The sequence below is a fragment of the Colletotrichum costaricense genome, assembly GCF_030867565.1.
Source record: "Colletotrichum costaricense strain IMI 309622 chromosome Unknown Scaffold_14.1, whole genome shotgun sequence".
Taxonomy (NCBI): domain Eukaryota; kingdom Fungi; phylum Ascomycota; class Sordariomycetes; order Glomerellales; family Glomerellaceae; genus Colletotrichum; species Colletotrichum costaricense.
This window is the reverse complement of record NW_026848243.1, coordinates 614,946-635,208: the sequence shown is the minus strand read 5'-3', so window position 1 is coordinate 635,208 and position 20,263 is coordinate 614,946. Positions and strand designations below refer to the sequence as shown.

Here is a 20,263-nt window from a genome sequence, read left to right as displayed (position 1 = left end):
GTAGCCCAGGCTGCCCAGTCCCCATTATTCCCACCCGTCCACGGTCCACGGCGAGAGAGAAAGTCCCACTCTCGGCCGACCGAGATCGATACGACTCTGTACCTCGAGCCTCGACGCGGGCATTCGGGTTCTCCTGCACGAACTACCACATTCGTCAAAGTCGACGATGCTTGATTGGGCAACATCGTCACGACTTCTCTACCGCGCAGTGCCCACACACACCACTCACTCTACTTGACGCTAATGTCGCGGGCCGGGCATCTCCCCCACACCAGACGGGCATGCCGGTGCGGTGTAAGGCGTGTGTCTCTCTCTCTGTCTCTTGGTTTTCGACGAGGATCGACAGCCGCTAGGCCTCATTCCAGCTGTCTCGCGAACATCGCATCATTCAGCTGCTGTGGCACGGAATTCACAATCATTCCCACCCCGCGAAGAAGCGGAGGGTGGATGGGGTTCATGTTTGTTTATAATGAGCGGCGGGGAACCCTCTTCCTTCGTCAAAGCTTTCCTGATAGTCTCGTCACTACAGTTTTCGCTCGAACCCGCCGATAATACCAAAAAGCCTAGCTCTCGTTCATAGGCTTTCTCTCTCTCCACTTTCGTTCTGTTTAGCCCGCCATGAAGTTCACTCTTAGCTCCCTCGTGCTCTCAGCAGCATCGAGCCTCGTTGCGGCCCTGCCCATCAACGACACCCAGGTCTACGATGCCATCATCGTCGGCGGTGGCCCGTCTGGTCTCAGTGCCGCGAGCGCCCTCGGCCGTGTGCGTCGTAACACTCTCCTCATCGACTCTGGCGAGTATCGCAACGCACCTACCAGACACATGCACGATGTTCTCGGCTTCGATGGTGAGTGATTCTCGTTCAGATAGCTTTCATGTTCTTATGGATGGTTTCTAATACAAAACAGGCGTTACTCCCGCATGGTACCGCTACGCCGCTCGCCAGCAAATCTCCCACTATGACACTGTCACCTTGACCAACGGTACCGTCACCAAGATCGGAGGCAGCGATGCCACCGGCTTCGTCGTCTCCGCCACCTACGCCGACAACTCCACCAAGTCGGTCCGCGCGCGCAAGATCATCTTGGCCACCGGTCTGCAAGACGACCTCCCCGAGACCCCGGGTCTGTGGGAGAACTGGGGCAAGGGCATCTACTGGGTACGTCACCACAAATATCCATCCATTATCTCACACCAAACGTCGATTCTAACATGCTCATTCTAGTGCCCCTGGTGCGACGGTCACGAGCACGCAGACCAGGCCCTCGGCCTCCTCGCTTCAACCTTTGACGACCTCCCCTCGCTCGTCCGCGAGATCCTCACTCTCAACACGGACATCATCGCCTTCGCAAACGGCACCGACACCCCCGCCGCCCGCGCCGAGACGGAGGCCAAGAACCCCAAGTTCCAGGAGTACCTCGACCTCCACAACGTCACCATCGACAACCGCACCATCACGGCCATCACCCGCCTCAAGGACGGCGGCAACCCGCCCCACGACCCCTCCCTCCCCACCGCTCCCGAGGAGGATCTCTTCTCCGTCAGCTTCAGCGAGGGCGAGCCCGTCGAGCGCGCTGCATTCTTTCTGAGCTACCCCGACGAGCAGCGCAGCACCATCGGCGCCGAGGCCGGCGTGCAGCTCTGGGGTGGTCGTCTGGCTGCTGATGTGAGCAAGGGATACGCGACCAACGTGGCCGGCATCTACGCCATTGGCGATGCCAACTCGGATAACAGCACCAACGTCCCCCATGCTCTGTACACGGGCAAGAGGACTGCCGTCTTCCTGCACGTCAAGCTCGCAAAGGAGGACCAGGCCAAGGAGACTGGTGTCAATGTCACTGCTCTGAGGAGAGAGTTGGACCTCGAGGAGCGTTCCATCTGGGACGTTGCGAACGGTCAGCCTACCGACATCCTGTATGCCGGCGAGTACGACCAGTAGATAATTGATGTGGAACATACATCTCCCCAAAAGCATTTTGATTTTTTCGCGATAGCGATGCCAAAGATACCTGAATAGACATTGTACAATTTTTCGACTTCATTCACATATTCTGTCTCATGTGTTCACTCCGCCTCATCTTCAATCTCAAGATTGCCGACCCGAAACTTCTTGCCCTTCATGTCCGCATAATCATTGTGATCGTGATAATCCTTCACCCGTTCCCTGACATATTGCAGCCCTCTCACCGGCGCCGCCTCCTCCGCATTCTCCCCAATCAGCCCAAGCCTCTTCAACAGCGGCGACGGCGCAGGCTTAATATCAACATCGTCACCAGGCCTCACAAAGTAAAACAGACCCTGCCGAAACAAATGAGCCTGGTCCTCAGGCGGCCTCACAACGCGATGCGTCGTCGACTTCAAGTACCCCGCGGACCAGAAATCAAGCGTGTCGCCGACGTTGCAGACAATGCCACCGTCCACAGGTGGGACATAGCGCCACTCGCCCGCGCCATTGGGATTTGACGAAGAAGAGGTCTTAATCTGGAGGCCCGCGACGTCCTGGCTCCAGAGGAGGGTCAAGGAGCCAAAGTCGGTGTGAGCGCGCGACCAGGTGTTGCCGACTTTGAGGTCGTCGGCGAGGGGACGAGGGTGGTAGCCCATGTAGCGGAGGTGGTCTTCGCTCGGGGAGGCGTAAGCGTGGCGGGTGGAGAAGTAGTCTTCTGGGAGTTCGAGGATGATGGAGAAGAGAGTGAAGACTTTGCTTGCTAGGTCGAGAGAGCGCTATTGGTGTGTCAGACTTGCGTGAGTGAGACTCGGAGAATGAGAAGCCAGTTTGGTCGTCAAACAGAAGCCTGTGTAGATGTATACGCACTCTTGAGAAGTCTTCAATTTCTTGTCTGAACGGCTCGAAAAACGGATGGAATGGCTCATCTTTGTACTTCGGGATGAATTTGGCGATGTTAACCGACTCGACATTGTTGAGCACATCCGTTCCTTGCATCTTCTTATCATGCGCCTGATGCAATATGAGCCACTCTTCTTGAATAATCACATCCTCAGACACTGCCAGACTTACCGATCTATATCCAAAGTAGTTCCCCTTGGAGAAGTCGCACGTGTTACCCGGCCTGGCCTTATCTTCGGCATCGAGGTTGAAGAAACCTTGGCCAATGTCATACTGGCGCTGCACTTCCTCGGGTGTGAAGCCTGTGTTGATGAGACTAAAGAAGCCAGTTTCGTGTACCTAATAGACTTGTCAGATCTCTGAGATATTGCAAGACTCGAATGTCCTTACAGCTTGTCGAAGTTCTTCAGCTAGCTGCTTCTTCCCGCCTGGCTGGTCAAACTTGCTAATGTCAATCACAGCGATATCTGCCCAGGGCAATTCGTGTTTTGTCTTTGCCGGCCGCTGCCATTTTGGCAGGGAGACTGGCTCCGAAAATATGGCTGAAGGCATCTTGATTGATGAATCTCGAATTGAGGCGGCTTCTGGTTCCAGTGCGCAGGCTGGAAGTCAATTCGTGTGAGGTCATAATTGTCTTTCCATAAATACCCCTCCATCCGATGTCGAGCCGTTTATGTCTTGCCCCCCGCGCGCCCCGCGCCACTCCCGTTGTGCCGTGTCGGAGTGAGATCGCCGGAATTCGAGCACGCCATCTCGACCGGGATGGCGAGCCGCATCCTGATGTTGGTACTGACAGCATGTGTCCAATCACCGTGTCAGTTGTTCTTCTCTAAGCGTAACTGCCGCTGTAGTGTGTCGCTATCTTCGGTATCTTTCCGAGGCTTTTCTTTCCCATCGTCTTGTATGATTGACAGATAAACATCGAAACATGTTTCCCTTTTACCTGGGGGACGTCAGGTCCCGATGATCATGTAGCGTGCGTAGAACCGCGATTGTCTCGAGCCAAGGTCTGGAAATTTCGTCTCCCTCTTATATGCCTGTCAATGCCAATAAGTTTATCTTCGGGGAGCCAAATTTTGCTTGATGTTGGGAGGGAATGCAAGCAATATTGTTGTTCTCTTCGGGGTGTTAGCCAGGTCACTGCAACGACAATCTCCGTAACTTAAGTCCACCTGAACGTGTGAAATGTGACGTTGTAAAGACAAATCCAGGCACCTCGTCCCGCCAGATGCTGAAGGATCCGAGCAGAACAAGACAATGGCCAATGAGAATGCCCTCAGTCATCAATTGCAGGACGTTACATGGGCAGACTTGCTGTGCACATGGCCCCGCAGTAAGGCGTGCTTCGTGCAGACATATCTTGGGCTCTGTATCTGCCGTAATCGGCATCATGTTGAATCAAAGATTGCGAGATGTGAAAGATCAACCATCTAAGATACTCAAATTAAAGACTTCACCTAGTTAGTACCTTTATGTCGCATCTGAAGCCATATCTCCTCTCTACAAGCTGTGCTCGATCACCTTCGTAGACGCGAGCCCCCGCGGTGAACCTCAAATCGAGCATGGGAACCCAGCAGAGCCCCGAGAGCAGGACCCTCTCTCCCTCTGAAGAAAAGCCTCTTCTCAAAACAGCTCATCGCAAAGTCGATAAGAGGCTCCTGCTATGGTACTCCTTCGTCTACCTCATCATGCGAATCCACGTCAGCAACATCAGCAACGCAGCCATTATCAACCTAGAACAAGGCACCGGTATCAAGAAGCAGCTCGGCAATCTCTCCAGTTCAGAGTGGGCGTGGGCGCTGAGCATCTTTTATTATCCGTACATGTTCTTCGAGCCTCTGGCCACGCTCGCCTTGAAGAGGTTTACACCTTCGGTGTGGATGAGCCGGATTATGATTACTTGGGTAAGTATGTTGGGATGCCAGTTGAGCTCTGTGCAGTGGCTGTTTGGTTTGCTAACTGTGATGAAAGGGTATCATATCAATGTGCCAGGGCGCAACTCAGAATTATGCTGGTATTCTGGCCTGTCGGTTCTTCTTGGGGCTTGCTGAGGCCGGGTTTTACCCTGGTGTTTTGTACCATCTCAGTTTCTGGTATCCGACTCATAGACTTCCGCTAAGGATTGTAAGTTCAGAAGCTCTGGCTGAGTGAATGGGAAGACGCAAAAACTCATGCTTTTCTAGGGCTTCTTTTACGCCTGCGGGATGTTTTCTGGGACTATCAGCGGTCTTCTAGGTGAGTAGTGGAGAACTGGATGTACTCAACTGCTAAAATTGCTGAGACTGATTGATAGCATACCCAATTTCGTTTATGAATGGCGTCGGGGGTCTATCTGGTTGGAGATGGGTAAGTCACCTTTTCTCAAAAAGTCACCGCAAGTAACGTTGGCTAACTCAACGAAGCTCTTCATTCTGGAAGGAATTCCCGCCATATTTTGCGGCATCTACACGTTCTTCTTTCTGCCAAACTGTGAGTAATACATCATTCCTAGCTACGTCTCGGCTTGTTATCAAGGTATACTCACATGAAACCATTTCTAGACCCCGAGACAGTCACCTTCCTCACGGACTCCGAAAGAGAAGCGATCCTATCCGATCTTCCAGAGCAAGCACCGACCATGAAGTCCAAAACCATCAACCTTCAACAGGTCAAAGATCTTTTCCGCGATCCGACTTTTATGCCATTCTTGATGATTTGGATTACCCACGGCATCGGCGGATGGGGAATATCCTTTGTTCTGCCGACTGTCATTTACGAACTCGGCATTTCGAACACTGCTATTTCACAAGTGATGACCATGGTAAGTTTCAAGGTCTTTCATGTTGTGCTCGTGGAGCGTGTTGAAGAAACACTAATGTTCAAATAGCCCCCCTTTACCTTGGTCTTCGTGATACTGTTGACGCTCGCCTTCTTTGTACACACGAAGCGACTCAGTCCCTGGGTCGCTGGTCTGGGCCTAGAAGCTGCCCAGATCGTTTGCTACGTGCTTCTCATCACGGTCAAGCATCCCATTGCCAAGTAGAGACCTTAACCCCCCTGCCCAATGATTTCAGGGCTGACTCTGTGCCAGATACATTTTCGTCATGATTGCAACCGCCGCGTCTCAAAGTTTCTTTGCTATAATATGGCCGGGTACGTGGTGCAAACCAAACACTACCGAAGGTGCCTTGGGCCTAAAACAGCTGACAAAAACCCTACTGTAGAGCGTATCAGAGCGGCGAAAGGAACCACAAGCGCAGGCCTCGCCATCGGTGTGACCAACGTGAGAAAGCCAAAGCTCCCACCTACCAGAATCCAAAGCGATGCTAATCCAAAATCAACCTTCAGGCATCATGTCAGCTCATGGGCATTGTAGTAAGTGCAATCCCATGTCAATATCTCGCTCGTTGCGCGTGCTAACTGACGAACTTTGACTAGGGTCCCCAGATATACCAGTCGAGATTCGGGCCCACGTACAGGGTCAGCTACTCCTGCTCCATCGGCCTGCTCTGCGGAACGCTGTTGGCTGTTTCCGCGGCCTGGTTCTTCGTTTTTAGGCAAGATTGGAAGGAAAGAAGCAATGGTCGCGTAGAAGCAGAAGAAGACTCGGAGGATAGTGGCCATATGAGAGGGACCAGTGCTGAAGGCAAGGCCTAACTACTGGCAGTTACATCTTAAGAAACCCCAAAGGAGATATGTAGCTCCCTGTCCATAGCTTCAGTATATGTGGGATCGAGATTGGTAGTTTCCTTTGCCTTGAGATGTTGCAGGCTTTCTAAGCCAGGTAGAATTGGCATACAGGAACCCAAAGTTAGGAGGAATTCGTAGCATATTGGACGAGTACCTAGGTATCGCAATCTAGTCTAGTAAAGGGGCGCAATAAGGGTGAGGGAAGTCTACCTCGTTACCAATGTAGTTCCCAGTCGCATCTCTTCTAGAAACGAGAAGGAATCAAACCTGATACTTCATCTTCCTCACAGGATAAAAAAAAAGTCCATTGCCAGTGGACGGCTGATCACTTGAGCTAGTTTCACAGGGTATAGTTAGTCTTGGTGTAAAGCAACTTCTGGCGCCTGTCGTTCATGAAATATCTCTCTTCCCGCTCCGCCGCCGCGCGTCTAGCCATCTCGGACTGCGAGGAGCCCTCTTCGCTGGGAAGCATGATGGCACGGTCGAGCGAGTATGGCAGCCCGCGGTGGCGGCCGCGGATCATCATGGCGCAGATGACGAGCTTGCTGAACGTCGTGAACTCGCCGCTGAGGGAGGTCATGACCGACGGGTGTCCCAGGGACAGCCCGACGTTGCCGCTGTAGTTTAGTGAGCGATAAAAGACGTGAAATGGTAAGCGGGGTCGGGGTACTTGCTATGCGCTGACGACTTCAAAGAAGGCTGGGAACACGGAGAAGGCCTAAGTTAAGAATGCATGTCAGTGATTGAGGTAAGATTGATCAGCATAGGGAGCGGGAAGAACGAACCGGCTCGTTAAGATCCATGATCCGTTCTGACTCTGCGATGCAGATGCAAAAGGTTCCCAGGAAGATGTACCACAGGTCAAAGCTGAGTTGATTGCGGACGTGGGACATGATGTATGATGCGCTGTTACTCTCGTCGAGCTGGCTGTCGTCGCTATAGATGCCCAGCGCCTTCTCCTCGTATGTGTTGGAAGCACGGATGCTGATGGCAATCGGGTAGATGGCAATGTACATCATGGACAAGAGACTGAATTGCACAGCCGGGTTGACGAGGGAGAGGTTCAGCGTGGCGGTACCAGTGTGACGCGCCGAAGCAGCCTGGAAGAGCGCGGATAAGATGCGCGGGCCCATGGGTAGGTCGTTGACGGCCGCGTTGTCGAGGTCCAGGACGATGATGAGCAGGACGTCGATGAAGTTGAGGGCGAAGACTATCCCGAAGAGAATCCAGGTGGGCTTACTGGGGAACAAGAGCGTGTAACACCGTCTCGGGTGGTCAAGCAGAAACTGGAGCTGTTCCCTGATGGCCGAATTCCGGGGGACGACTTTTGACATGACCCAGATGGCGAGGCGGAGGAAGACGGGGTAACAGGTGTTTCCCGCAAAAGCGAGGAACGTCATGACGAGCATAGGCCAGGTCGCGTCCCTGAAGCTCGCCATCGAGTCCGGCGTGAGCGTGAAGCCTAGGTTGTCGACCATGGTCTGGGCCGAGTAGATGGCCCACCAGGTCCGGCCCTGCGCGCTCTGAGCCAGGACGTCCTTGTACTTTGACGGTGCGTTGTGGATCCACGGCACGAGGCAGACGACTCCAAAGAGATAGAGCCCGACGAAGTAGACTACCGCTGGATCAGCCAAATCTGTTTCCGAGGACAAGGGGGGTAATGCAGGCGTGTACTAGATATGACCTTGAGCAGGAGCTTCAGGCTCCGGTACTCGATGCCGCCGAGGGTCTCGCGGTCTTGTTCGGTGAGGTTGAAGAATTGGGAGTTGCGACCGACGGTAACCTGTTGAGATAGTCTGGGAAGGTCTATGGTGCGGGAGCGGCTGAACGTGCCAGAGCGACGTGATTCGGTATCGGCGTGTCTTGTCTGTCCCAAGACCAGCATCGAAGAAGCAACCTTCTCGATGGAGAGGGCCGCACGCATTGCAGGACCATTAGCGTGGTGCGGTCTCCGTCTCGACAGGCCAGTCGATGCCCTTCGAACAGGTCGGATGGCGTCAGTGTCTTTTCGCCATGTCAGCTCAACTACACACACCCTAGTCTGCTGGAAAGTGAGTCACAAGTGCCTACCATCAGTCTCACTGCGTCCAACAGATATCTCAGTGATCGGCTGGCCTAGAAAAGGTGGATTTAGCTAGCGAAGGCTGAAGAAAGAACGGCACACACCATTGATGCGATCTATAGGCCCAGGTACGTGAAGCACAGTGGTATCCGCACGACCAAGAGGCCTAGGTACTGGCAGGCGGTCGTCGAAAGTGACGTTAGTCGGCCTAGATGTAGTTTTGGGCTGTTCGTCCATCTCATGGGATGCGTCTTCGTTTCCCGATTCCTGGAAGGAGTGGTCAGGTAATGGAGCTGCTTCGTGCTGCAATGGCTTCTCAGTCTCTTCACCAAGCTTGCGTTCCGACTCCGTATTGGCCTCTACGTCTTCGCCGCCATATCGTTCGAATGAACCAGGAGCTTCAAGGCCCTGTTAGCTCAGACAAGAATGAGTAATACGCTTTATAACTTTACCAATATTTCGAAAACGCTGCCGGAACCAATACAGACGCGCTACGACCACGACAATGTTGACAAACATCAAGTTGGTGATCATAGGAATCACGTAAATGTACACCTGCTGGTAAGTCTTCAAGTCCTTCACATCAATGCTGCCACATCATCAAATTGTTAGCTTCTGATTGCGACTTTGAACAAGAAGAAGGCCATGCTCCCACGTACGTGTTCAATCCAGACTCTGTCGACGAACTGCAGCCGAAGAAGAAGGCATCCACGGCGGCCAAGTTGCCGTACGGATAGAGAATCACCCATGACAGGAGGCTACAGAACAAAATCCACACATCTGAACATTTAAAAAAAACTCCAGTCAGTCTTATTCAACTATTGACGCCGGCAATGTCGATTTCTGATGCGGCAAAACAAATCGCATAGCGACGAGAAACTCGCATTCGCTGAGGGCAAGGGCGCGACATACAGTGAAGGGAGATGAAATTAAGCTTTGGCTTCCACATGGCAGCGGGTATGGACGGCTCTCAGAGGGCGGGGAATGTATATTCGGACGCAGAATACGCCAATCGATACAGTAAAGAAGGTAGCAACGATAAAGCGTATGGTAGAAACCGAGTTGAGGTAGGAAACAGGCAAGTTGAGACACCGTGGAGGCCAGTGTCGTTGTAAATAGCGCATGACCCCAACCGACAGACGTAATCTCAATTTCGCCAAGACCAGAGGCCGCCAGCTACGCCAAGAGCACCCCGCGCCGTAGGTATGGATGCGTACACCGGAAGAGTTGCGTAGAGAAGTTCTTGAAAGGTTTCTCCTAAGTTATGTTATTACATACTTAATATCTCAGTTGTCTCTGTATCTATTTTCTACAAGAGATAGACTTACACAAGTCCACGCAAGACGGATCTCACCTAACCTTAGAGGCTGGAACGGACGGCGCAGCGCATGCTCTTCATAATCGGTGTGAAGCGACATCTATGCATTTCAATAGGATGACTATTGCATCTACATCCACATCCACATGCGTGAGGTATCCGATAAACAACACCCCAATTGGCAGAGATTCCAAGGCCTGGAGGACTCGTAGCAAGGCCATGGTACAAAAGTCGGACGAGGCCCAAGAAACATCTCTAAACTAGATCTTAGATTCTACCGGAGCGTTACTGAGAGGAAGAGTATATCACACATCACGTCATCAGTTGAATGTAGTATCTTGCAAGACAGAAATGTCATATGCCATGTGTCTTCATTGGCTATCGTGCTCCCTTTCCAAGGAGTTCAATCTCAGTATTTGGCCCTCCATCGGGCAACGACCAACGACCAACCCTCCCACCGGATCCGTTCCATCTGTCATTTCAATCGAATTTTCAAGGCCGCATACCACCACGCCGCCGGCTATCATTCTTAGAAAAGCCTGATGAGACCTTCCCATCGCGAAAAAGAAAACAAAAAACACAGTTCCGTTGCGGCCGGTGACCATCCGAAAGTGTTTCCCCTCCCTGATTCTTTTTTTGTTGATAGATCGTACACGCTCGAAGACCATACACTTGGGTAATGAGTAGAGAGAAGAAAGTTTTCCCGTAGAAAGAGACCGCATGAATTATCCTTGCCACCTGCAGCTTATAACCATCTGCAGGCCCAAAGAGAGAGAGAGAGAGTCTTGTAAACAGTTAAGGACGTGTTCGGGGGCACCGAGGCCTTAGCCACCTCTCATTCCACCGTAATGACGTGGGTGAGATGGCCGACGACCACTACCTTCCTAGTGGTAGTTTCCGCCCCAACCGCCGCGCTGCTGTTGCTGGCCGCCGCTACCGTAGTATCCACTGCCGTAAGCGCCCTGCTGGCCGTAGGATCCGAACGGAGCGCTGCCGTGCTGACCGCCGGAAGCGCCTCCCATGCCGTAGGCACTGTTTCCGTGCAGGTTGTGGCCCTGGAGATGGCTGGGGTAACCGCCGTAGCCACCCATCTGAGAGGCGGACTGGGGCGGGGGGAGACCAGTCTGGCCCGAAGGAGTGTTCGTGGCCGAGCCGGGGCGAGCGCCGCCGAGAGATGGCGAGGGACCGGCACCGGGCTTGCTCTCACCGAAAGGCTTCAAATCATCGTTGGCAGAAGCAGCGTTCGACTGGGCGGTGCTGTTAAATCCTTGTCCAGCAGGGCTCTGGAACGAAGAGGAGCCACGGCCAAAGGTGTCCTGAACACCGCCGAAGCCACTGCTGGCCAGGCCGGGCTGGTTGCCAGACTGGGCGGAACCAGCACGGCCTCCAAAGTCACCTCCAAGTCCTGAGCTTAGACCGCTATCGGCACGGTGCAGAGATGACTGGCCGAAGCCAGCAGCAGGGGAAGAGGCGTGGTCGTAGGGGCCCTGAGGCGACATGCCGTATCCGGGGTGGCCGCCATATCCCTTGTTGCCGCCGTATGGAGCACCGCCATATCCTCCCTGCTGACCGTAGTGGTTTCCGTAGCCCATGTAGCTCGAGTAGTAAGCGTTATTGTAGTAGGGGTGGTTATTGTAGGGGTAGCTTTGTTGGCCGTGAGACTGAGGCTGCGAGGCCTGGCTGGCGGCCTGCTGGCTCTGGGCGGTGGGGTTCGGAGTACTGTGTCCGCTGTTCTGGGCGTCGTTCGTGACACCTCCGTAACGAGACTGGTTTTGCAGACCGCCGCTCTGGGGGTACTGGCTCAAGTTATCAGCCTGCGAAGCATTGTAACCACCGAAAGATCTCTGCTGGGAAGACAGGTTGTCCTGGTGACCCTGAGCTCCCTGCTGGCCATAGGGCTGGCTGTAGTAGTTGTAAGGGGGACGGTTTTGTTGGTCCGCCGTGTAGTAGGAGGAGTAGTCGCTGGGAGCAGAGCTGAAGGCTCCGCCGGGTTGCTGGCTCTGTTGCGATTGCTGGTTGGAGAAGCTGTCGAACTGGGTCTGCGAGGCAGCGGGGTTATTGGACTGAGTGAAAGGATCGATCGACTTTTGGGGGAAGGACGAGGGCTCCTGGGGGCCAGCCTGGCCGAAGCGGGAGTAAGGCTGGGCGGCAGCAGCGGCAGGTTGAGGGACTAGAACAGTTGTCAGTATTTGTGAACAGGTATGAATACGTGACTCTGGCATGGAGGGGGCCATACCCTGAGCGGCGGGAGCCTGGGGAGCAGCGCTTGCGGGTCCTGAGAAGGGTGCATTAGCAAAGTCGGTGACATTGCTAGTTGAAGCAAGTGTACCGGTAGGAGTGGCAGCAGCAGGAGGAGGCAGGCCAGGAGCAGGCTTCTGAGTACCGATGGCTTCAGGAACAGGAGCTTGCTGAGGAGCGGGAGGAAGAGAGGTTCGGGGGTGAGCGACGGGAGAATCAGCGGGAGGCTGAGTCCGGGTCTCGGGCTCTTCGCGATCACCGTCAATGTCATCATCCTCGTTCAAGCTGAAAGCACCAAATTGGACAGCAGCGCGGTCAACCTCACGATTGCCAGGCATGCGGACGGCCTCCTCTTGATCAAGAACGCGACGCTGGTAGCTCGGGGTGCGGGATCCTCTCTCGGTGGTGGCCTTGATGGCGGAAGCGGCAAAGCCGCTGTTAGTAGTGGGAACAGCAGGGCGGATGGGCTGGTGCTGCTGCTGGGAGGCAGACAGAGGTGTCGCGGTGGCGCTGGCGGCGTTGTGGCGAGGATCCCAGGAATCGGCGGCGGTGCTTGCGACGGTAGCAGTCGCGGGAGGATGCGATTCGTCGACTACCTGTTCAAGATTCGTCTCAGTAAGTTGGTCCTTGGAAGGCGGCAAAACCACTTCAGGTTCGATGACGGTTGGTACTTCTGCAGGAGCTGATTCTTCATGGGCGGGTTCCACAGGGAGTTCGACGGGGGCAGCAGGCTCAGGCTGTGCCTCGGGTTCGGGCTCAGGTTCGGGCGTAGGTTCGACGGCAGGGACGGCAGGAGGGAGAGGTTCGATGGGTTCGGCGGGCTTGGGCGCGGGCTCCTCCTTGGGCGGCTTCGGGGCAACCTTGGGCACGGTGGATTGACGGAGCATGCTAGCCCACGTCTTGGGAGCGGCAGCGGCAGGCTTGGGTGCGTCGGTGGAACCGGCGGCGGCCGCAGGAGTAGGAGCGGGAGCTGCAGGCTTCTCGGTCGTCTCCTTAGGGGCCCAGGGGTCTTCGGCGGGTGCGTCCTTAACGTCCAGCTTCGGGGTATCCCATGCGTTCGACTCCTCGGTAGGAACAGAAAGCGGCTGAGCATTCTCCTTGTTATGGCGAGAGCCATTAGTAGCTACTGTGTTTGAGGCCCTGCCCCGGCCACCGCGACCTCCTCTCTCAGCAGTTCTTCCGCGACCGCGACCAGCCTCAGAGACGTTGCGTCCGCCACGAGTGGGTCTAGCGTTGGATGAGTCGATGTTCGAGGCTGCGGTCGTGGAGTCCTTGGCCTTGGAGCGGGGAGCCTTCTTCGTGACTTCACCCCATTGGGAGATGGTGCCTAGAAGCAAGAATCTTTGGTCAGCTGAGAGCACGCAAGCGATGTAGTTAAGCAGCGGTTGAGGGAAGAGAGGGAGGGGAATTGATGGATTGTTGATTCGTCGCGCGGGAGAGAGTTTGGCTGGCAGCCTGACGAGGCAGGAGCCGTGCGCTCACATACCTTCAGCAATGCGGGTGACGGTGAGGTTCTCATCACCATCCGTCTCTTGAAGAGCATAGAGAATATCCTGCTCAGACCAATCGGGGAAGAGCTCCTTGATGAGGGGCGCCTTGGATCCGTACTGTTTCTTCAGCTCGCCGAGCTCGCCTTGGTCCTCAAACGCATCATCGGCGTTGGAGTCAAACTTGTCGCCATTGGGTCTGCCTGAGGTGCGACCACCCCGGCTGGCGAAACCACCTCTTCCACCGCGTGCAGAGCCTCTGCCGCGCGAGGCGGCAGGCCGAGTCTGTACCTCAGACATTGCTGGGTTTCTTTGTATGAGGGGAGGGGTTTTCCACGATGGGAAAATTGGAGGGAATCAATTATTCACTGTCCCGTATCGACACGACAGCTTTGGTGGGGGTTTCTTCAGTTGCGTAACTCTTGCCGGTGAAGAGGAAGAAAAAAAGAGGTAGGAAAAGAAAAGGGTGCCGCAAGGTGGGAGAGACGACGTCGTCGTGATCGTGGCTGACGAGACGAGACAAGTGAGGTTTGGGTGGTGGTGGATGTTGGTGGGAGAAAGACGAGGTGTGGATGGTGGATGGATGTGGAATGTTTGTGCAGAGGCAGACGCAATTGCACTGGGGCACTGGGGGAAAAGTTCAAAGGGAGGTTTTTTGCCCAGGCGCCCAGCAGAGCAGCACACAACCTGGGAGCGCAGGAGCAGCCGACCTTGAGGCAAGGTACCTGCTCAGGTACCTGAGGTACGTAGGTAGCGAGTGTGTGGCAGCTGGGGTCCCGTCAGATTCGCTGTGGCAGCTGGTCCAGTCACAGTTGGCAGCAGCAGCAGCAAAGCCCAGTTGGAGCACGGTCGCGGTAGGGTAAGATACCTTACTAGCTTAGGTAACCCCAAGGTGAAGTAAGGTACCTTAAGTACCAAGGTTCCCCGTCAGCTTTCAAGCTGCCCTGTCTGGGCTGGGCCAGGGGGAGAGTTGGGGGAGGAGAGGAGAGGTGGGAGGTCCCTAAGGTAAGGTAGGTGAGATCTGGGAGTACGTACCGACAATACCTCCACGAATTTTGGTGCTTCTACTCTTTTTTTTCTTGCGTTGCTTCCTTCTTGCTGGTGTTGCTTGCTGCGTTGCGTTGCCCCCATTTCTGATCCAGTCAGGCTAAGGTTTTTGGCCTGAGCGACCGGCTGCAGCGAATGACGCCCCCTTCCGTCCGCAAATGGTTAGTGCGTCGTGATTGTAGCGGGGCATTGCAGATCCACTGCCTCAATTGTCGAGCTGAGGCTGCGTACCGATACCTACCAGGACGCAGAAACTACGTGAGCCTTCGAGTATATGGACACGGTTGCAGCAGCTTCGCCATCTTGGAGGAAAGTAATCAAGCTAAGTATCTCTATGCTCCTGTCGGTAGTATAGGTACCTGACTTGGGGACCTTCCCCTTGGCTGCTGCTGCCTTACCTGCTCAAGTCTTCATGTATCTTTTCCCATTCGTGGAGGGAGAAGATGAGGTAAGAAAGTAAAGCAGTCACGTCGAGTCTTGGACCTTGGATTGAAGGGATAGTTCCTCCAGCTCAGCTCACTTGGAATGGCCACCAGATCCCAAGAGTTTCCGGTAACTGAACGTTGAACAAACGCAGCAATTTGTATAGTAAACAATGAAAGCAATCAACGGAGGCGCCTGGCCAGGTTGCTAATTTATTCAAGGAGCGCTGTTCAGTGACAACCAGGTAACAAAGCAAAACCTGGCAGTGCCACAGCCGAGGCCAGGAATGTTGCAAGTCGGGAAGCTCCAAGTAGCTGTTTCTAGAAAAAAGCATCGTCATTTCCGTCCAACTCAATTCGCCGCACGAAACAGCAATCCTAGTTGTTTGCTCTGCCCATCGCGAGGTCGAGATCCTCTGTGCGTCGGTGCATTCTTCGGATTCTACTGTTATATCCTTCAGCTTCACATCACGGCGTGGTGTTTACATAGATACCTGCCGAAACACGATGGCATTGTCACGTTGTTGTTGTTGTTACGTATCGCCTCTCGCAATGGGTTCCGTCAAGCTTTTGCCCATATGTTGAGGAGAAAGGCACCCTGGTCGACTTGTGTCATATGTTCTCGGTCACGAGGCTGTATCCGTCACTCAGAACCACCCATGTTCAATGGCGAGCTGAAGCTTGAATGGAGGTGATTGGTGTGACTTTCGATGTATGGATAACCAGTCAAGTAGCCGCTACAAGCGAGATCTCGAGCGACAGTGGCTGACCGTGGGCGGCCAAGCAAGCTATTCGCTGCCAGCGCCTGGATCACAGACTCTAGATCTTTTCAAGCGTACAAACTACACAGAACTTATCCTCGTCAGAGAGGAAATAGGTAGCATCTCCATCACGTCTCCAGGCCACTCAGACAGCCAGCCGAGAGCCCGCATTTTGCCCACGCTTTCGATACGTACCGCATTTCTGCCCTGAGCTTTGATGTGGGGTGGATGTCGAGGGCCTCTAATCATCCTGCCTGAGGTGTCAAGAGAACCATCTCCGCATTATCCATATCACATGACCCGTCAGTGGCATGACGGAGGCCCGGCTCGGCGGGCAACCTGACTCCATGGCACCACGATGATGCGTGTCTGATGGTTCTGACCTGCCTTACCACTTCATACTTCCACCAGACGTTCCAAGCACCCCCAGCACATCGTCTTTCTCTGGGACCGCCAACTCCGAGCGGAGAGACATCCACTCCGTACTTCCGCACTTTCGGCGAACACCATCGACCACTGCATAATCTTGCAACAACTTCACAAAAGGCCGTCTGCGCCGACCCTGCTATTTCGATACCTCGAATCCTACGACTTTCACAATGTTCGCCACGAAGCCCCTGAGCTCTATCAAGAATGCCATTCCCTCGATTCACCAGCCGCTACCCCTCTCGTCGAAGCAGTCCAAGAAGCTTCTCAATGTCTTGAAGACATCCTTCCGCAAAAATCTCGACAAAGAGCATGGCTTCGCCCCCGAGACTACCGACTTGTCTGCGGCCAAGGCTACTTCTTCAACACACTCTCCGTCTCGCCCGACCGACCAACATCTTCGCTCCATTCTATCCAACCCGCTATTCAAGATTGGCGCTCAACTCGGCAGTGTCCCTTCCGCAAGTTCCAGTCCTAGAGATCCGATGGACGTCTTCGATGAGGCAGTATCGCGAGGCATGATGACAAACCGTGCGGCACAAGGCTGTCTGAAGGCGAAACGACTGCAGATTCTTCAATCCAGTACCCTGTCAGTGGAGGACTCAATGGCGGCATCTGCAGCTGGATTGCGGGTAGTTCAGTGGTTGAGGTCCTCTGGCCAGGAACGGAACCTGGAATTCCTCGCCGATGTCGGCTTGAGCCGTGAGCTCCTCACGTTCATGGTTGCAGAGGGGCTGGAGGAGGTTGCGTGGACGTGGGCGGACCGACTAGTTCGCGGCGAAGGACCTGCAGATGGCTCCAGCCAGATTGTGGGATTCTTGGTCGCCAACTTGGTGCGGGCGAAGTCTAGATTGGAGGACCGCAGCCTAGATACGGCATTTTCAACAATGCTAAGAGCGGAAACCACTTGGAAGACGAATTCCCAACTTCCTCAGATTCTCTGGCAACCTTTCCGCCATCTTTCCTGGGAAGCCACAGTCGATGCGTGGAAGCGACCACTACCCTCCGCGCCGCTATACGAATCCTTCGCCAGAACCGCTACCTACCAACGACCCCTGATCAAAACTATTAGACTCGACCGCGCACATTTAGACCTCCACCATCCCACTAACCCAGATCATACGGGGGCCTTGGCTGTGCTCCGTTGGTTCCTGGAGGATCGAGGCACCTTGGAAGGCGACGGCCGTCTACCTAGAAGACTGAGGACAATGGCCATGGACATTGTCACCCATCTCACAAAGATCGGCCGGGCTGAAAGTGCCGATACGGTTTTGCGCCTGTTGCACGATAACTCTTCGACCAACCCGTGGCAGCAGCCCGGGCCACTGAACGTGTGAGCCATGTGAGAGGCATTTTCTTTCAAGCTCACACCAACACATCTGCCAGCACACTCGGCATCACGCCTGCCGCCGTCGCCTTGGTAGGTGGATCACGCGACACGCCAAGGTGTCGTTGATCTGACAATTCCTTCTCACACAGGGCCTGCCTGAGAAGATCCAGAGCCGCGCCATCGTCGGTCACCAAAGAATCGACGCTGCTGGCTCTATTCAGATGGCTTGAAACAATCAGGTGGACAAATTAAGTCCGGATTTGAGACTACACCATTTCCTGCAATTGCGAACCAAATGTCCCTGAGATGTGTCGTAATTAACCTACGACTGGATATAGGAAGGCTGATGGCTTCTGGCGACAACCTCTTTTTTTGAACAAAGCTCATGAGATACCCGCAAATGAACAATCATTTCAACCCATTACATGTTTCAATCTCTTCAAGTTGTAGCTTTGGTGATGATGAAGTTCTCATGACTTCAACCCTCGGCCGCCTGTCTATGCGCAAACAACGAATGCGCTGTTTCGACACGGGAGGTCCCTCACACCGAGTCTTACATGAGGGATGAGATGAACCAACAGGCTGGCTTGTTGGCTCGTGCCCAATCACCGTGCAATAGGCCGATCGAAGTTAAGATGGGTTGCATACATTAGTGCTTACTGGTCGAGAAACCCAATCGATTCACTATCTTATTGAATAACATCGAATCTTTACCATAACTCAATGACTGAATTAGACCTTGCTTTGCGTGACTGCACAGAAACTCCACGAGAACGCCATAGAAGAGAAGCAACCCACCCGGCCGCCTTTTCCATATCAGCCGTATGGTATGGAAGAATTGCACAATTTTCCTGTTTACCATTCCGTTCCCCTCTTCACCTACCTCATTCCAGAGATATGAATTCCCCTTCCTCAATCCAGAACCCCTCAAGCCTTCTTCGCGACCTTCACCACAATCTTACCAGCAGCCGACCCCTCCTTGAGCTTCTCATACGCCTTGACAGCATCCTCAAACTCGTACGTTGAATCAACCACAGTCTTGACCTTACCCTCCGCCATCCACGCCGCAATCTGCGCCAGATCCGCGTGCACATTCTTCGTCATGAACGCCTCAAACTTGTGCTTCGCGCCGCCGAGGAACCCCGGCAGGAACATGCTCGGCACGAGACTGCTCACCTGCGCAAACGACACCGCCCCACCCACGAACTTGAAGTGGCCGCCCTCGAGCAAGAAATCGTCAGAGGCCTTGTACAGGTTCGGCGGCGAATTTCCGACATTGTCAACGACGACGGCAAAGACCTTGCCCTTGGCGCGGAGGGTCGAGACGACGTCGGAGGTCTTGTAGTCGATGATCTCGTCGGCGCCGAGGGATTTGCAGAGGGATGCTTTGCCGGTGGAGCACGAGGCTGTAACGGTGCAGCCGAGCGCCTTTGCGATCTGGATACCAAACGTCCCCGTGCCGCCCGAGCCGCCGTTGATGAAGACGTGGTCGCCCGCCTTGACGTACGGCGCGATGGTCTGGTACGCCGTCAGGCCCGCCGTGCCCACCGCGCCAGCCTGCTCCAGACTCTCCGCGGCCCCGGATCCGTGAGGGAAAGCGGCTACGCCGTCGCGCTCGGCGACGAGGTACTCGCTCAGGGAGCCGTGGGTTCCCAGGGGATCGACGCGGCCGACGACGAGGTCGCCAGGGGCGATGTCGGTGATTTCGGAGCCGACGGCGACGGCGCGGCCGGAGAAGTCCATGCCTGGGCAGCGGGGGAAGGAGACCATTGCTTTTGCGACGAGGCCTAGGTCCGGGAGCTTGTAGTCTGCTGGGTTGATGCCCGCGGCGACGACCTGGACGAGGACTTGGGTTGGTTTGAGGGTGGTGGCGGACGGGGTTGGGACGGTGGTTAGGGCGAGGTCTTTGATGAAGGCGCCTGGGGCGGGGATTTGCCAGCGGCGCATTTCGGTGGGTGGTTGTTGGGTCATTGCGAGTGATGTTTGTAGTTCGTGGTGCACTATGGGTTTGGATTCAGGTTCAGGCTGTCTGTTGATGAGATGGAGATGGGTGGAGTGAGGTGAAGTATGAGGTTGTGGAGTTGTGAGTATGAGCGTGAGCGTGGGTGTGGGAGAGAAGAAGTCTAGATAAGGCAGCTCAAGCTTCCTCCCCGCGGAAGCGCCCCGGTCATGATATTAACTTTCACAGACGGTCATTGCTTCCCAAGGTGGGGTGACGGCCACTGACGAAATCAAAAGTCAACCGGGCAGCGCAAGCCGGGGAATGCGGGAACCGTCCCCCCTCGCCAACCATCAGTCAGTTCATAACTCTCTTCCCTCCCTCTCACCGGGGGGAATGGCAACCTAGCACAAGCACGGCCACACCGCACCCGATAAGTCAAATGGCGTCACGACTCGGCTTGCCCCGATCCGGCTTGTTCGCTCCGATCATTCTCCCGGAGACCCCGATCAGACCACGGGAACTCGGAGACTGGTTCAGACGTCAAGTCCAATCCGCATGAATCTTCAAGGTTGATATGAACAGGTGCTCCACCTCGTTGGGGCTGCCGATTGGAAGGAGCGGGCGACAGAAAAAAATTCCTGCGGTCGAATTTTTCTAGAAGAAAGTGGGTTATTTCTTTGGCAGCTACGGCAACCAGTGCATGGCATGAAGTATCT

General features: G+C 54.6%; 8 protein-coding genes across 8 annotated transcripts; 4 read left to right on the top strand and 4 right to left on the bottom strand.

Annotated features, from left to right (window-relative positions):
• Nucleotides 1–618: 618 nt before the first annotated feature.
• Nucleotides 619–1,939, top strand: CCOS01_12104 (uncharacterized protein; the record flags this gene model as incomplete). Its single annotated transcript, XM_060460254.1, has 3 exons — nucleotides 619–847; nucleotides 909–1,159; nucleotides 1,226–1,939. 3 exons carry the CDS (start codon nucleotides 619–621, stop codon nucleotides 1,937–1,939), a joined length of 1,194 nt encoding a protein of 397 aa, XP_060309197.1.
• Nucleotides 1,940–2,064: 125 nt separating this feature from the next.
• CCOS01_12103 (2OG-Fe(II)oxygenase superfamily protein) lies at nucleotides 2,065–3,397 on the bottom strand (the record flags this gene model as incomplete). Its single annotated transcript, XM_060460253.1, has 4 exons — nucleotides 2,065–2,721; nucleotides 2,813–2,956; nucleotides 3,017–3,184; nucleotides 3,236–3,397. The coding sequence occupies 4 exons, from the start codon at nucleotides 3,395–3,397 to the stop codon at nucleotides 2,065–2,067; spliced, it is 1,131 nt and encodes a 376-aa protein (XP_060309196.1).
• A 1,010-nt stretch (nucleotides 3,398–4,407) lies between these two features.
• Nucleotides 4,408–6,481, top strand: CCOS01_12102 (high-affinity nicotinic acid transporter; the record flags this gene model as incomplete). The annotated part of the gene is made up of 11 exons (XM_060460252.1): nucleotides 4,408–4,749; nucleotides 4,817–4,969; nucleotides 5,029–5,080; nucleotides 5,139–5,191; nucleotides 5,248–5,314; nucleotides 5,386–5,645; nucleotides 5,712–5,863; nucleotides 5,916–5,977; nucleotides 6,049–6,107; nucleotides 6,173–6,199; nucleotides 6,263–6,481. 11 exons carry the CDS (start codon nucleotides 4,408–4,410, stop codon nucleotides 6,479–6,481), a joined length of 1,446 nt encoding a protein of 481 aa, XP_060309195.1.
• A 373-nt stretch (nucleotides 6,482–6,854) lies between these two features.
• CCOS01_12101 (low-affinity potassium transport protein) lies at nucleotides 6,855–9,525 on the bottom strand (the record flags this gene model as incomplete). The annotated part of the gene is made up of 8 exons (XM_060460251.1): nucleotides 6,855–7,187; nucleotides 7,300–8,129; nucleotides 8,189–8,518; nucleotides 8,585–8,629; nucleotides 8,681–8,974; nucleotides 9,029–9,165; nucleotides 9,236–9,356; nucleotides 9,489–9,525. 8 exons carry the CDS (start codon nucleotides 9,523–9,525, stop codon nucleotides 6,855–6,857), a joined length of 2,127 nt encoding a protein of 708 aa, XP_060309194.1.
• A 1,253-nt stretch (nucleotides 9,526–10,778) lies between these two features.
• Nucleotides 10,779–13,919, bottom strand: CCOS01_12100 (rnapii degradation factor def1; the record flags this gene model as incomplete). Its single annotated transcript, XM_060460250.1, has 3 exons — nucleotides 10,779–12,064; nucleotides 12,131–13,459; nucleotides 13,619–13,919. 3 exons carry the CDS (start codon nucleotides 13,917–13,919, stop codon nucleotides 10,779–10,781), a joined length of 2,916 nt encoding a protein of 971 aa, XP_060309193.1.
• Nucleotides 13,920–15,375: 1,456 nt separating this feature from the next.
• On the top strand, nucleotides 15,376–15,783 carry CCOS01_12099 (uncharacterized protein; the record flags this gene model as incomplete). The annotated part of the gene is made up of 1 exon (XM_060460249.1): nucleotides 15,376–15,783. One exon carries the CDS (start codon nucleotides 15,376–15,378, stop codon nucleotides 15,781–15,783), a length of 408 nt encoding a protein of 135 aa, XP_060309192.1.
• Nucleotides 15,784–16,448: 665 nt separating this feature from the next.
• Nucleotides 16,449–17,835, top strand: CCOS01_12098 (uncharacterized protein; the record flags this gene model as incomplete). Its single annotated transcript, XM_060460248.1, has 3 exons — nucleotides 16,449–17,608; nucleotides 17,662–17,695; nucleotides 17,755–17,835. The coding sequence occupies 3 exons, from the start codon at nucleotides 16,449–16,451 to the stop codon at nucleotides 17,833–17,835; spliced, it is 1,275 nt and encodes a 424-aa protein (XP_060309191.1).
• A 697-nt stretch (nucleotides 17,836–18,532) lies between these two features.
• Nucleotides 18,533–19,576, bottom strand: CCOS01_12097 (zinc-binding dehydrogenase; the record flags this gene model as incomplete). The annotated part of the gene is made up of 1 exon (XM_060460247.1): nucleotides 18,533–19,576. One exon carries the CDS (start codon nucleotides 19,574–19,576, stop codon nucleotides 18,533–18,535), a length of 1,044 nt encoding a protein of 347 aa, XP_060309190.1.
• Nucleotides 19,577–20,263: the final 687 nt, after the last annotated feature.